Genomic DNA, 14719 nt, shown 5'->3' on the forward strand with positions numbered 1-14719 from the left:
ATGCAAAAATACATGCTGCCTCCCAAATGATATATTCTTATTTTCTATTGAGAAGATACTGCTTAAAAAAAAAAAGCCATCACTGACAGGCATAGGTGAACAAGATGCATCCTTTTCCCACCTACTCTGAGTTCAGTGGCAATTTGGAGAAATCCAGCATGAAGCCAGGTGACTCAATGAGATGAATAAACCCTTTTGTTTAAAATGGAGACTACAGTTAATTTGACTTTTAAATAAAGAGTCCGAACACACCGGGCCACAGTCAACAAACTGAATCTTTGTTTGCTCACTGTAGATACAATTCAGAAGGATGAAGCTGCATAATAGATGTAACTTAGCATTTCTCATTTCCAACCTAAACATCTCATCTAATCAAGTACTATTTAGGTCTCTATGCTGCCTGCTCCAGCATGGTAATTCATTCCTGACAAAGCTTATAATGACTTCTGATTTACGCATATTCTTTTCCATGCAACCTCAGTATATATGTATTGACTTGATTTGGATATGCTGTACAAAAGCCAGAGATCAAACTTGCAAACATTTCCATATGCCCTTATTCAGTTCTTTGGTTACAGCTTAAACCTTGATTTTTGTAATATTAAACTCATTAAATAGTCACAAATCCATTTTCAATTCTAAAAGAAAATATTGGCAAGTGCAGATGAACATAACTGAAAATAGAGATTTGTCATAGGTTCAAGAGTTAAAACAGCTTGAATGTTATCTAATAAAATTCAGCAAGTTCCAAGCCTTGAAAAATAATTGCATTCCAAAGACTTCAAGTCCTTATATCACTTGAAACTTCCACTTACTCTATAAAACTTAATGATCAAGGCCAAGTCTTTATGATTAAAACAGTCTTGGCCAGAAAGACATTCAAGAAGCTAGGGAACTTCTTTTCTGTTTGTGTAAGGTTGATAACCTTAGAGTTTCAGCATTAAATATGGAAGGGGACGTTTGGCTCCCTTCTACACAAACAGAATCTGAAGCAGGTCCTGGAGACAGTGCAAGTTCAAGGTGAGAGCACCCAGCTTGGTGAACAAGCATTTTGGTGAACAAGGCTGCACCACTAGCTCACTTCTTCCCCACCATCTTCAGGCTCTGGAGTCTGACTGCTTAGGTTCCAATGCTGGCTCCTCCACTTTCTGGCTGGGTGACCTTGGTAAGGCATACCTAACCTCACTAAGCCTCAGTCACCTCACCTGTAAAATGGGAAGAATAATCATAGCACCTATTTTTTAAGGCAGCTGTTAGGATTAAATGAGGTAATGCATAAAACAGTGCTTAGCATGATGTCTACCATACAGTCCATTCTTAATAAATGTTCTCTAGTAAAATCTACAGATAAAATACGTGAACTAGATGTTCTTGAAGGATCCCTTCTAGCCATTAAATTTAATGATCCCAAGCCCGGGCTAATAGGATGATGGTACAGGCTTACACAGAATGCTAATAATCATAGGCCTACTTCTAGAATTGCTCTCCCACCCCACCTTGGTTGCCAACCCCACTGCATGTCACTGCTTGAAATTACCCTATTACAAATATCTATCCATCAGGTAGGCTCTCTCTTTACTCAAATGCAAACATGTTGAGAGTCCACCATATTGGGTTTAATTTATCAGATCCTTTCTATGGAACAATGAGCTGATAACAAGTCAGAATGGGGAGAGAAACAGAACAATCATGAAAGGGATGGAAGAAGCATGGAGAAATAGAAGTTTGTACACAACAGACTGAGGAGAGGAAGGCTGAGGTGGGAAGATGGCCCTGGAAAACAAGGGAGGCCAAAGGAGAGTCCCAAGGGCCCGGGACATAGCGCAGGAAGAGAAGGGCAATGAAACGGAGGCGAGAAGAGCAGAAAAGATCATTACTGGGTACTGAGCTTAATACCTGGGTGATGTAATAATAGGTACAACAAATCTCTGTGACACGTTTGTCTATGTAACAAACATTCACATGTACCCCCAAACCTAAAATAAAAATTTTTAAAAAAGAAAGGGGCTGGCTGCAGTGGTTTACACCTGTAATCTCAGCACTTTGGGAGACTGAGGTGGGCAGATTACCAGGTCAGGAGTTCAAGGCCAGCCTGGCCAACATAGTGAAACCCCGTCTCTACCAAAAATACAAAAATTAGGCGGGCATGGTGGCACGTGCCTGTAATCCCAGCTACTTGGGAGGCTGAGGCAGGAGAATCACTTGAAGCTGGGAACTGGAGGCTGCAGTGAGCTGAGATCGTGATGCTGCACTCCAGCTTAGGCAACAGAATGACACTTCGTCTCAAAAAAAAAAAAAAAAGTCGGGGTGGGGGAGGTGAAAAGATGCAGGAAAGAAATATCAGTATTTTTATTTTATCTAAAGGCAGTCTTGCATGAACTTCATTCTATAATCATCATTATGCACTGTGCTTAGTATCGAATAAAACAAACAAACATGGCTCTCGCATACTGGGAGCTTGCCACCTAACCCAATGGGCCATGATGACTTCAGTAAAGGTCGTCAGACACTGTACTTCCAACAGGGACTTCACCCATGCAGATGAAGATAAAGTAGCCCATTATGCTCCCTAATTCATTTTTAAATAGCTTCAAAGTTTTGTCTCTATTGGGTCCTCAAATAAATTATGGTTGCAAAACTGTTTATAAAGAGAGTCTGCCCTTTTTTGCTGATGGAGAAGAGATGTCCCGTTTTAACCACAGGCCCTGCTAGTTTGGAAGCATTCCCATCCATTGCCACAACCTCCCACATGCACTGACTCTTCCCCTTGAGCGGCACATAAAGACACAGGCTCAGAGAACAATGGGCGGTCCCCCTGATCGTCACCTGCCTGCCTTCCAGTGAGGGCTGTTTTGCTTTAACTTCTACCTGGGCTCACGTACAATTGAGAGGATGCTAAATGTGTCTGTGCCTCAAGAACAAGGGCAATCTCACTAATAGTTACTGGCTCAGAAAGGATAACACTTATAAAGAAAGTTAATTATGGGAATTAAATGCAGCTTGTTTCTCTTTTTGAAGTATGTTTTTTTCATGTCTTGAGGAGGGTGATTTACAGACACATTTGTCTCTTTTTAGGGAAAATTAATTCCAGTTGGTGTTCTGGGCAGAAATGAAGAGAAGGAAGAAGACAAAGCAGCTTCTCCTCTCTCCTTTGCGCTGAGGGCAGGCCCACGCCACTTTCTCTGGTGTAGCCACACCATCGTCCGCATGGCGAGGCAGGAGCCTGGGGTGGGTCCTGACACATTTTGCCGCTGCCCATATAAAAAACAAGCACAACTTCTAATGTCAACTGCTAAGCTCCATTTTTTTTAGACAAAGTAACTATTGCTTTTAAAAATGATTTCAAAATCATAGACATAGAGTAGAGGGGACAATGCCATATCCCAGCAATGAGTTAGCGGAGCTTCTATTAACACTTCAGCTCTTGTCTACAGGCATTAGGCTGTGTGCTTGGGAGTCATAATATATTAACCCAGCTTTTCAACATGAATGGTAATAGTAGTCATCACGTGTTGGGTACTCACCACAGTCACTAGGCTAATATCTGAGGAGGATTATCTAATTAAATACTCAAAACAACCCTATGCAGTAGGTACTATTATTATTTCCAGACTCCTTTACATCAAATCAAGGTTCTGAACAGCTGCTCCAGACCCCTTGAGCATCAGGTTCCTCTCATTCATAGCACACAAACATGAGATATTTAGGTCTGGTGCATTTACATTGACAAGCAGAAAACCATTCTGAATTTGTGCATTTATTTTTTGAAGATGGCTCTACAAACTGAGCAGCACTATTCCGCTTTCCTAAGAGTGTGAGAAAATGAAGAGTTTAGAAGAGAAAGGAATTTTCTTTCTTGAAAAATCTAGAAGAATTTTTTTTTTTTTTTTTTGGTGGTGGCAGCAGCGAGAGGGAAAATGGGTAGGTACTACATTAAAACTGCAATTACACACAGATGCTTAAAGAGTAAGTCTAAATAACTGCATTTGAACTCCTAGTAAAGCAAAATATCCCTGTAAGTGATCTAATTGAACAACTCCTCTGATTGTTAGATGAAAAGCAGAGGCCCGGGGAGGCTGAAAGACTTTTCTGAAATCATCCAGGGAGGAGCAAAGCCAGCCCTGAGTCCCAGGGCTCCTAATGATTAATCCAGAATGCCTTCCACTTCTCTTTTCTGCCACATGGCCTTAAAACAGAAGACAACCCAGATGGGACCAACGAGACTGGAGAAACACAGCATTCTAATATTCATGATAAACCATCAAGGCATCATTATTTAGTGTTTTTTTCTTCTAGAAAGAGCAGTGCCCCCAGACTGAACGTATCCCATGTAGTTCAGGGAAGAACTGACAACGGCATCTCTACCTCACATCTTCCTTCATCACTCAGAAGGCACAGGTTTCCCTAAAAGTATTCATCCTGGCAGCAAGGAAGGTAAAAAGAAAACTGTCCTCTTCTACACACATTAGGAAATTATAGGCATAAAACCACAAGGCAGATGTGAAATAACCAAGTCAAATTTTTCATCTGGGATTTGGCAGCTTTACCAAACATCATGGTTTGTATCAACATCAGCATCATGGTTAACGACATCACCACATTATTTGCAAGACAAGGCATTACACACGAAGTAGATCACTCTTCTGTAGGAGGTGGAGAATGGGCATTTTCCAAATATTTTGCCAAATAATGGGGAGTGTCACTTCCTATTCGCTTTCCTAACCTGGCTCTGAAATTGGTTAAAAGACAAGGAACAGCCAGAAATTACCAGGAGAGGTTCTAACTCATCCTGACTGCATAACTGGCTTAAGAAACCTAAAGTGCAGTATGCCAAACAGTCAGAATATCCCTTCCAAATAGCTTATAAAGAGAAAAAAGAGAGAAGAAGTTGCTAGCTCCAGTTACTTGCCATTCCCTTGGAAAAACTCAGACCATTTTCCTCTTTCCCTCCCTGAAAGTGTACATCGCAGACATGCTTGCCAGCATCTTTACAGCCCTTCCTCTGGCATCATCACTTGGATCTTCCTCTGGAGACCATTCATCTCCTACTCTCAGGCCTTATGGTTCAGAGTATGAGGGCCCCCATCCCAGTCCCTACCCTTCCAGGGTGTGGAGTGGGCCTCAGGCACCATTCTGGCCAATCTGTATATTCCAACCACCTGGGTCCAGTTGGTGGCTCTAGGATAGGCATGAGATCCAAGTGGATCATCTGAGATTCAGGAATCTGGAGGGCAGGAATTATTGGGAAAGGGAAGTTGAATGGATACGCTATACCTGCCCTGCGATGGATGGAGAAGCGGGAGTGCCACATGAAAAGAACTTGCCTAAGAATGAAACCAGAAAAGTACAAAGCAAAGTACATAGATCAGGAGAGAATGACAGGCAGAATCCTGATGACAAAGTATGGGCAACCAGATCCAGCCACACCTGACGTTAAATCAATCAATGTCCTGTTTCACTAAAGCTGCTTTAAATAGGGTTTCTGTCACTTGCAACCAAAAGAGCCTTAACTAACACACCCTTATTTATCCTTCAAAACTTGGTTTCACTGCCATCTCCTCTGCTTGGCCTTTCCTGAGGATCCCATTCTGAGGTAGCTATTGGTACCTTTCCTGTGGCTATTAGTCTTTACAGTTACTTCTCTAATTTTTTTTCTTAACTTTTTTTTCTTTTTTCAAGATTCGTGGATCAGAGATAATATTTCTCTAATTGTGCCTTTCATCTGTATTGTAATTATTAGACCTTCAGATTTAGGGCAGAGTCAACGTCTGATAAATCACTGAATTCCTAATATTTGTCCAGTGCCTCAAACATAGCAGATACTCAATATATCTGTGCTCAGTTGAATTCGATTCTAAATGTTCTTTCAGTGAACACTGGACCCTCAATGGTTTCCCATTACTCTTAGAATAAAGTCCAAACTCTTTGCCACAGGCAGCCGGACCCTGCAGGATCCACTGGCCTCTTTCTGCTCAGTTTCCACCACGGCAGCTCCGTGCTTTTCCTTGAACCTGCCAAGCCTGTCCCCACTGGAGAGTCTTCGCATTCATTGTTTCTTCTGCCAGGAAAGCTCTTCTTACAGATACTGCAGAAATTACCCCCACCACATCATTCAGAGTTCTGCTCATCATCTCCTTGTCAAAGAGCCTTGCCCAGACAATCTTATCCAAAATAGCACCTCCTTCACTCTCCGGCCCTTGCCCTACTGCATCTCTTTCATGATGCTTGTCACTGCCTGATGGTACAGTACCTAGCACATATTTTAGTTATCACTGTCTGCCTCTCTAGAATGTAGGGCAGGGATTTTTTTTTGTAGTTTTTCAGTGTTATTCACCATTATATTCCTAGCACCTAGAACTGCACCTATGTTCTTAAATGATTGGCTGGTACCTATTTTTAAAATAATCTTAAAAAGGATGAAAAAAGCAAACCCTAAAATTGAAACCAACATAGACAAATGAATGTAACTGTGTATTAAATTTTAACAGAATCACCCTTAAAAAGATAGAATTCTTTTAACTTTTAAACACAGTACTTTGATTGTAAGTGTGTAGTGAGATAAATTTAAGGATAAAAATAATTGCAGCAAAAATATTGAAAGTAATTTTGATGTTTCTTGTTGGTAATGGTACTCATGTAGTAATTCTGAAACCATTTTGGGCATATTGTAGAAGCAAGCAAAAGAGGAAACACACTGATGTCATTAGGAACCACAGCCCTCAATGTGGGAGAAGGGGTAAACAAATATGGAACAGAGAAAAGAGAAGAGAACCTTGTGGTATGGAATCAGAAGTATGGGTATTAGTATGAAGTCATTTGGTTTCCTAGCCCTGCCCACAGACACATCCCAGCAGCAATGGGCCACTTAGTGCTTAGCACTTGCTTTTTAAATGCCATTCCCCATGAAAAAGAACCAGCATTCCATGAAGAACTGACTGATTCCAAGGCTAGGACAGGGAAAGTACAAGAAGTACAAGATGCTTCTGGAACATACATTTGTGTCAAAAAGCAAGGACATGCTTGGAGGCTAATGGGGACCTGTAAAAAGGGCACAGGAGCCAGTTGAAGGGGTTTCCAGTGACCAAATTTAAAACAATGAAAGCATTTAAAACAAAACAAATTTAACAGATCAAATAGAAATAACAGTCTGTGAATCCACAGTACTATTTTTAAAAGTAAGTAATAAGAGGAAAAGGGAAAAATTTTCCCTATGGAAGAATGCCAGGTGATATCCACAGAAAGATACATTAGAAAACTCACCATTTTATCACCCCCAGTGTAATAACTGATTCAGACAGAGATCATCAATGGATGCTAAAACTACTGGGTGGCATTTTTGAGGGAACAGTGTTCAAATGGTCTTGAATTATTAATTAATTACAAACAGAAACAGGTGCCTTTACAATGGCAAGATCTGGCAGACACCACCTTGACAGAGGGATCCAGTTTAGCATCATCAACAGTGGGACAAACTGACTTCTTGTGCCTCCTGATGTGAGGCACCAGAAAGTACACACCATCTATGTAATATTCGTGCTCAACTGTTTTGACATAACCTAAGCACTGAGGAAAAAAATCCGACAAATTCAGAATATGGGACATTCTACAAAGCACCTGGCCTGGACTCTTCAAATCATCACCATGAATGACAAGGAGAACAAACAAGGTAGGTGACTGAGCCTACCTAGTGCACCCATGGTAATATGAGAGCATGCATTGAGTCCTGGGATTTAAAATATGTTATGAAAGGGCCAGATGCAGTGGCTCATGCCTGTAATCCCAGCACTTTGGGAGGCCGAGGCAGGCAGATCACAAGACCTGAATAGGAGTTGGAGACCAGCCTGGCCAACATGGTGAAACCCCATCTCTACTAAAAATACAAAAATTAGCCAGGCATGGTAGCAGGTACCTGTAATCCCAGCTACTTAAGAGGCTGAGGCAGGAGAATGGCTTGAACCCGGGAGGCAGAGGTTGCAGTGAGCTGAGATCGCGCCACTGCACTCCAGCCCTGGGCAACAAGAGCGAAATTCCAACTCAAAAAAAAAAAAAAAGTTATGAAGGGTATTTTGATAATTGGGAGAATTTTGAATATAGGCTGAATCAATATTGATATGTATGTGTACATGTATATATGTATATAGATTTTAAACGAACAAACTACACTCATAATATATGTCAGTTCTGGTGATGTTTGAAGCACACAAGGAAACGTGACTTCTACTTACCTCCCCAGTGACATAAAAGTCATTATCTTTATATTCGGGAAATATCTGGAAAAACTGAATTAGTGCACTGCAAAAAGAAGAACAAAAACAATACAAATTAATCAGAAAAATGATTCAGGAGCTCTTCATGCTAGGATATCAAATCTAACCCTTTGGCAATAGGTTTCACATTTGAAATAAGATACCACTCTGCTATGAGCTCCTGTAGGACATTTTATTTACACAATACGTGTGGGCTTACTTTGATGATAAGAAGTTTGGACAAGTGGACATCAATACTATGGGCATGTTTCCAAATCACTGAGTTACCAGTTTGGATCATCTAACTGTTGAGGGCACTTTGAGCAAATAATACAGGTTTCACATGTTACGTAGCAATTCTTGGAGGTAGTTCTGCAAACTTTATGATCCCATTAGCCCAGATTTGTGGTGAAGTGAGGGAAATCTTAGTTGCTTACCAACCCCCACTGTGGGGGACTCTGAACATTTCTGCTGGAGCTCCAAGAATGTCAGCATTTTAATGACCAAAGAACACAAAAACTGTAAGATGACTATAATTTAAAAGAAAAACAGCAAATGGCCACAGATATTGAAATAAATGTACAGTAGCCTCTGGGCTAAAAAAAAGAAAAACACATTTACTAAAGAATGCCAACAGCTGGCCAGGGGCGGTGGCTCATGCCTGTAATCCCAGCACTTTGGGAGGCTGAGGTGGGCAGATAACGAGGTCAGGAGTTCGAGACCAGCCTAGCCAACATAGTGAAACCCTATCTCTACTAAAATCAGCCAGGCATGGTGGTGCGCACCTCTAGTCCTAGCTACTTGGGAGGCTGAGACAGGAGAATCGCTTCAACCCGGGAGGCTGAGGTTGCAGTGAGCTGAGATTGCACCACTGCACTCCAGCCTAGGCAACAGAGTAAGACCCTGTCTCAAAAAAAAAAAAAAAAAAAAAAAAAAGAATGCCAATAGCCACTTCAGTGATGAAATAGATTTTAACAGACTCAAGGAGTGATTTCATAGTAAGCAAGAAGACAGTGGATTTTTAAATGATTCTTTACTTGAACAAAATATTTCAAAAAAAAAGGAAAACAAAAACTTGTGAAACTCAGTAGCTCTATGAGTGTTTTGACCCAGACTGCAGTGCCTGCGAAGCTAGGGGAGGTTTTTGGCCCAGCTTCCTGCTGAGACACTAAAAGCCATGAACCATTCAGGGAAGATGAAAGGCAAGGAGACTCTGAAAACCCAGGAGGATGGCGAAGTTCAAGGGTTACAAAGAGGCAAAATTGGGTCATTACAATCACCATGATCCTAGCTATAATTAATTTTCAAAGGCTGCATAAAAATTCACCATGAAACACTACTGTAGAGTTTTGTTGTATTTCTGTATTCATTATTTATAGTGGCCTTTATAGCAACTAAATCTGAGAAGCTGTATTTTATAGCTTCTATGTTTGTGCTGGCAATAAGCTGGCTTTAGAACGCAGATAAAAATAGGCATTCATTCTCCACCCTTCCCTCTCCAACCTTCAGGCTAAAATCTACTTCCTTTTCTCTCTTCCTGCTTGTTGGAATGGCAATAGATAATTTAGCATAGTAAATCTCAATTAAGTCTTTGGCTTTAGCTTAAAGCTTATTTCCTTGTAGTATTTGCTGGAGAGTCATTAGGGTTGCTGGATTTAGCAAATGAAAACATAAGACATGGTTTAATTTTGAATTTCAGATAAATAACAAATAATGGCTTAGTATAAGTATGTTCCAAATATCGCATGGAATATACTGACATTAAAATGTTATTTGTTGTTTATCTGAAATTCAAATTTAACTGGGCATTTTGTGTTTTATCTGACAGTCTTATTTGGAGATAATCTCCCAGGTTACTTCTATCTTGAAAATGGCAGGATTCTCCAGCTCAAGTTTCCAAGGCAAGGCTCCACTTGAGGAAATTATCATCAAGTTTCATTTCACAGTTTTGATTTCACAGCCAAAAAAATTGGCTATTTTTTTTAAAGCAAGCACTTGGTAGCATGGTAGCACTCTCTTTTCTTAAAAGAGAGTGAAGAATGAAAAAAGTAAATTTAGTGAATTAGATTTGCATATGCCATTTGCTCATTTAACTGTATTTTAGTCAAGAACTCTTCTTATTACATGGTGAGCATCTTCTAGAAAATAAAATCTAGCATCAAGCCCAAATGAAATTACAAATTTTAGAAGCAGAACTGCTAAACATATATATATATAAAATACGTAAGTGGCCAGGTGCGGTGGCTCACGCCGTGGGAGGCCGAGGCGGGTGGATCACGAGGTCAAGAGATTGAGACCATTCTGGCCAATGTGGTGAAACCCCGTCTCTACTAAAAATACAAAAATTATCTGGGTGTGGTGGTGGGTGCCTGTAGTCCCGGCTACTCAGGAGGCTGAGGCAGAATTGCTTGAGCCTGGGAGGTAGAGGTGGCAGTGAGCCGAGATCACGCCACTGCACTCCAGTCTGGTGACAGAGTGAGAGTCAGTCTCAAAAATAATAATACATAAGCGTTGTGTTCACACGTGCACACTCCATGCATTTACTCAGGTACAAGAGCTACATGGCACAAGACGCATGCTTCTTCCTGGTGATTCCACTTGGCCACCTTGCTGGCATTGTGCCAAGGACTTGTCTAATAAACAGAATTTTAGTTGAGGGCTCTCTGCTCGCAAAAATGTATATTAAAGGACCAAAAAGAGAAACAGAGATTGCAAGGAAGAATGACTACAAGAAAATTATTCCTCAGATAAGTTTTTAAACAGAGATCAGGTGGATGCAGGGCAGAAAAGGTGAGTGGACATGATCATGCATTGTAGACCCAAAGACAGCACTGGAATCTGGTCAGTTCTAATGGACTGAGAAGCATAATCATAAACACAAGCAACATTCAGGATAATCGAGTTTCAGGTAATCTAAGCAAAAGCTCCATACCAACCAAAGCCAAGCAAAGTGTACCTACAGTCACTGGCAGTGGACATGAGGTAGGAGGTGGGACTCAAATACAGAGGTGGGGCTTGGATGCTGGATCAAACTGAGGACTAGCTAAGACAGGGCCTGGGCGGAAGCAGCTTTCCATAAGACACGCCTATCAGTGGGCCATGTCAGTTTACCATCGTGACGGCAACAACCAGGCGTTACCACCCCTTTCCATGGCAGTGACCCAAAGACACAAAAGCGACTATCCATTCCCTAGAAAATTCTGCATGAACCAACCCTTAATCTGCATGTAATTAAAAGTGGGTTTAAATATGACTGCAAAATTGCCCTAAGTTGCTACTCTGACTAGGCAGTAGCCCTGCAGGAGTAGACATGGAGCTGTAACACTGCCCCTTCAATAAAGCTGTTTTCTTCTACCTCCATCTCACCTTGAATTCTCTTTTTTTTTTTTTTTTTTTTTAAATTGAGACATTTTCGCTCTTGTTGTCCAGGCTGGAGTGCAATGGTATGATCTCAGCTCACCGCAACCTCTGCCTCCCAGGTTCAAGCGATTCTCCTGCCACAGCCTCCTGAGTAGCAGGGATTACAGGCATGCACCACCAAGAAGAGGTAATTTTTGTATTTTTAGTAGAGACAGGGTTTCTCCATGTTGGTCAGGCTGGTCTGGAACTCCTGACCTCAGGTGATCTGCCTGCCTCGGCCTCCCAAAGTGCTGGGATTACAGGTGTGAGCCACCACACCCGGCCACCCTTGAATTCTTTTCTGGGCAAAGCCAAAACCCCTCACAGGCTAAGCCCCACTTTGGGGCTCACCTGCCCTGCACTGGACCGACACAAGCTCAGCAACAGGAATCCTGGCAGTGCTGCTCTTGTTGGAGCCGGTGAGGGGAGCCTTTTTTGCATTCATTCAACATCTAGCGAGGCTGAGCCATGATCCTCTCCACCTGGCACAGGACACAGAGTTTTCTCATTTAATATAGGAAGCCTGCTTCCTAGCTGCATTGCTATGAAGCTTTGTTTAGCAACACTACATATCATTTCCCATTGCAAACCAACATGTAGGAGAAAACTATAGTAGCGCTTACATTTGGCTGCTAAGAAAATAACTATAGGTCCACCACTAGACTAAGCACCAGGAGGGCAGGGGCTTTGGGGATTGCTTACTACTGTCTCACCAGCACCAAGAACAGCAGCTGGCACATAATAGGCAATTGGTAAACAATGGCAGAAGAAGAGTGGCACCAGCTAGTGTACTCCAAATCAAAGTTAATAAATTTCATAATTTTTTTTAAACCAGAGAGGCATTGTGACTAAATAGCACATTCCAAATAAGAAAAGAGGGAGAGTATTTTAACATCTTGTTCGTGAAAAAGTTTTATTTCCAAACACAAAAGCAGCAAAACTGTGAATGGTAAATGTCTCCTTACAGCCATGCACTATTAATAGTCCAAAAGAATGGGATTTTCAGAAAAATGAAAGTTGGTTTTCAAAGGGAGCAAATGAAAGCTCCACTCTTTAAACCTGTAGTAGCCCGTTTGCAGGTTTCCAAGCGACCTTCTTATTGCAAACACCCATCTGGAGAGCTGGAGAGAAGAATGTGGCCACAAAGGGAAACGAAGAGTGTAAACTATAAAGGAAACAGCTGAAATCAGTTTTCTGCACTACCCTTGATTAGCTATTTTCCAGTTCTAAGAGCCCAAAGCAAAAAGAACTACAACAGCTATAAACAATAGATGCTTTGAAATAGGTTCCCTTTACATGTCAGGCAAGAGGAGATGGACCACATGTCAGCAGTCGACATCCCCATATGGAGGGGCAACTGGAAGCTGTAACAGTCTTCGGGGGAGGGGAAGGACACACAGAAACGGCTTGGCAGTGATGCTCTGTCTTAGAGGGGGCCGATGCAGCTCTTCAATACAGAACCTCTGCCCTCAGGGTGTTTGCTAGTTAACCACTGAGCTTGTTTGGATTTAAACCAAAGAGGGATGGGAGGTGGGGGTGGGGAGTAGGTCTCTAATCTGAAGAAAGAGAGCACACAGTGCCAAGAGAGCCCTGGCCCTGGCTCTGAGGAAGCCTGTGAGGAGGACTGCCGTCCGTCACGTCTGTGGAGGGAAGGGGAGGGGGTGCTGGGGGGAACACCCCACCAGGAACTTGGCAAATATGTCCCTAGGACCCCACTGTACATGGAAGCAGAAGTGTGGGGTCCTGGGCATCCCCCTAGACACTGAATAGAAGTGATTGAATCATGGAACATGTGAAAAACAAAAGTGGAGAAGACAACAGCCATATTCTTTTCTAGGTGGGCAGAGGGAGAGATCTTTGGGAAAGGGGCTTGGAAGTAGTTCTTTCTTCTCTCCCTCCAGCCACCTATCTGCCTTAGAGAGAAAGAAAAGTGAAACGGAAAGCTTTTGTCAGAGATCAGCGAACTCTGACTCCTATTAGATGCGTTTTCGCTTTGGGGATTGGTAGTAATTAACAGAGTGCTTGGTGGAGGTGTGGGGTAGGGAGCTAGTTAACTCCTTCTGGCCACTAGGGTTCTTTTAGCAAATTATTATAATAATTTAGTAAATTATTATAATGCATAAAGCGGTGCCCTAGTGACCAGAAAGGATTTGGTCTCTAGTAATAATTTGTAGACTGGAAAAATCTGACCAAATAAGAAAGGTCATTTGCTTTTTTTAAAATGCTAAAAATAGCACTGATTAATATGAGTAAATAAAGAAAGGGAGACATTATATGGACACTATTTGGCCAGACTTACAACTTTACATTTTTCCTTTTTTTTTTTTTTTTTTTTAAGCAAAAGAAAACTTTCACAAGAAGAAGGGAGAATACTAGAGACTAACAAGCTAAGTTTTCAGCATGGACAAGTCATGAACTAGACGCAGAAAGTAAAAAATTGCATCCAAAAGCCACAAAAAGAAGAATCCTGGGAAACAAACAAGTATCTGAAAAGATGTTGTCTCCCCAGAAATGCAAAGTTAAATACAATTTTGGAAAACAAGCAGAAACCTTTCAGATGTCTGGTTGAAAGTTTTAAAAAATAATCTTTAATTGAAAAATTCTGCTGTGTGTGGATGTGAAAGTATCCTTAAATTATCTTCAGGAATATTAAGGCTCAGTCAATAATAATTCCAATGCTAGAATAATTTTCCTGTTGAGATAGAAAAATGTTTGGTCTGAAGAAGGCCAAGAGAAAGCGGGAGCATGTTACCTATATAAATCCCGTGCTACGTCGTCCTCATTGACTGCATATCCGTGGGTATCATCAGTAAAACTGAAGCCTGTGCCCACCTGCAGAAGAAATAGACAAGCAGGTATAAATACAGAGAAACACATGCCTTAAGAGACCTGCAGGGAGGTCCCACACTGAAAGGCGACCTTGTTCCAAAGGCCAAGCTCAGACTTCAGATTTTTGCCATCATCTCCCCGTGCCTTTAGCCCTCCTCCCAGGAGGATGCTGAGTGCCACCTATTCTCTCTACCCCTCAAAGCCCAAACAAAACAGCAACACAGAGCTTTGCCCTGGGGTCAGCG

The 14719-nt window shown here is 41.7% G+C and overlaps 1 protein-coding gene across 5 annotated transcripts in view; it reads right to left on the reverse strand.

Moving 5' to 3' along the window:
- The window catches only part of CPVL (carboxypeptidase vitellogenic like), a 205553-nt gene that overhangs the window by 87638 nt on the left and 103196 nt on the right, over nt 1–14719 (reverse strand). For all 5 annotated transcript variants that reach the window (XM_009203175.4, XM_021935228.2, XM_003896159.4 and 2 more), the window contains 2 exons: nt 14398–14477; nt 8226–8292 (listed from right to left, as the gene is read on the reverse strand). In XM_009203175.4, coding sequence (XP_009201439.1) covers nt 8226–8292; nt 14398–14477 — 147 coding nt within the window. The remainder of the gene's footprint in view (nt 1–8225; nt 8293–14397; nt 14478–14719) is intronic.

Source organism: Papio anubis, chromosome 4, assembly GCF_008728515.1.
Source record: "Papio anubis isolate 15944 chromosome 4, Panubis1.0, whole genome shotgun sequence".
In the NCBI taxonomy this organism is placed as follows: Eukaryota; Metazoa; Chordata; class Mammalia; order Primates; family Cercopithecidae; genus Papio; species Papio anubis.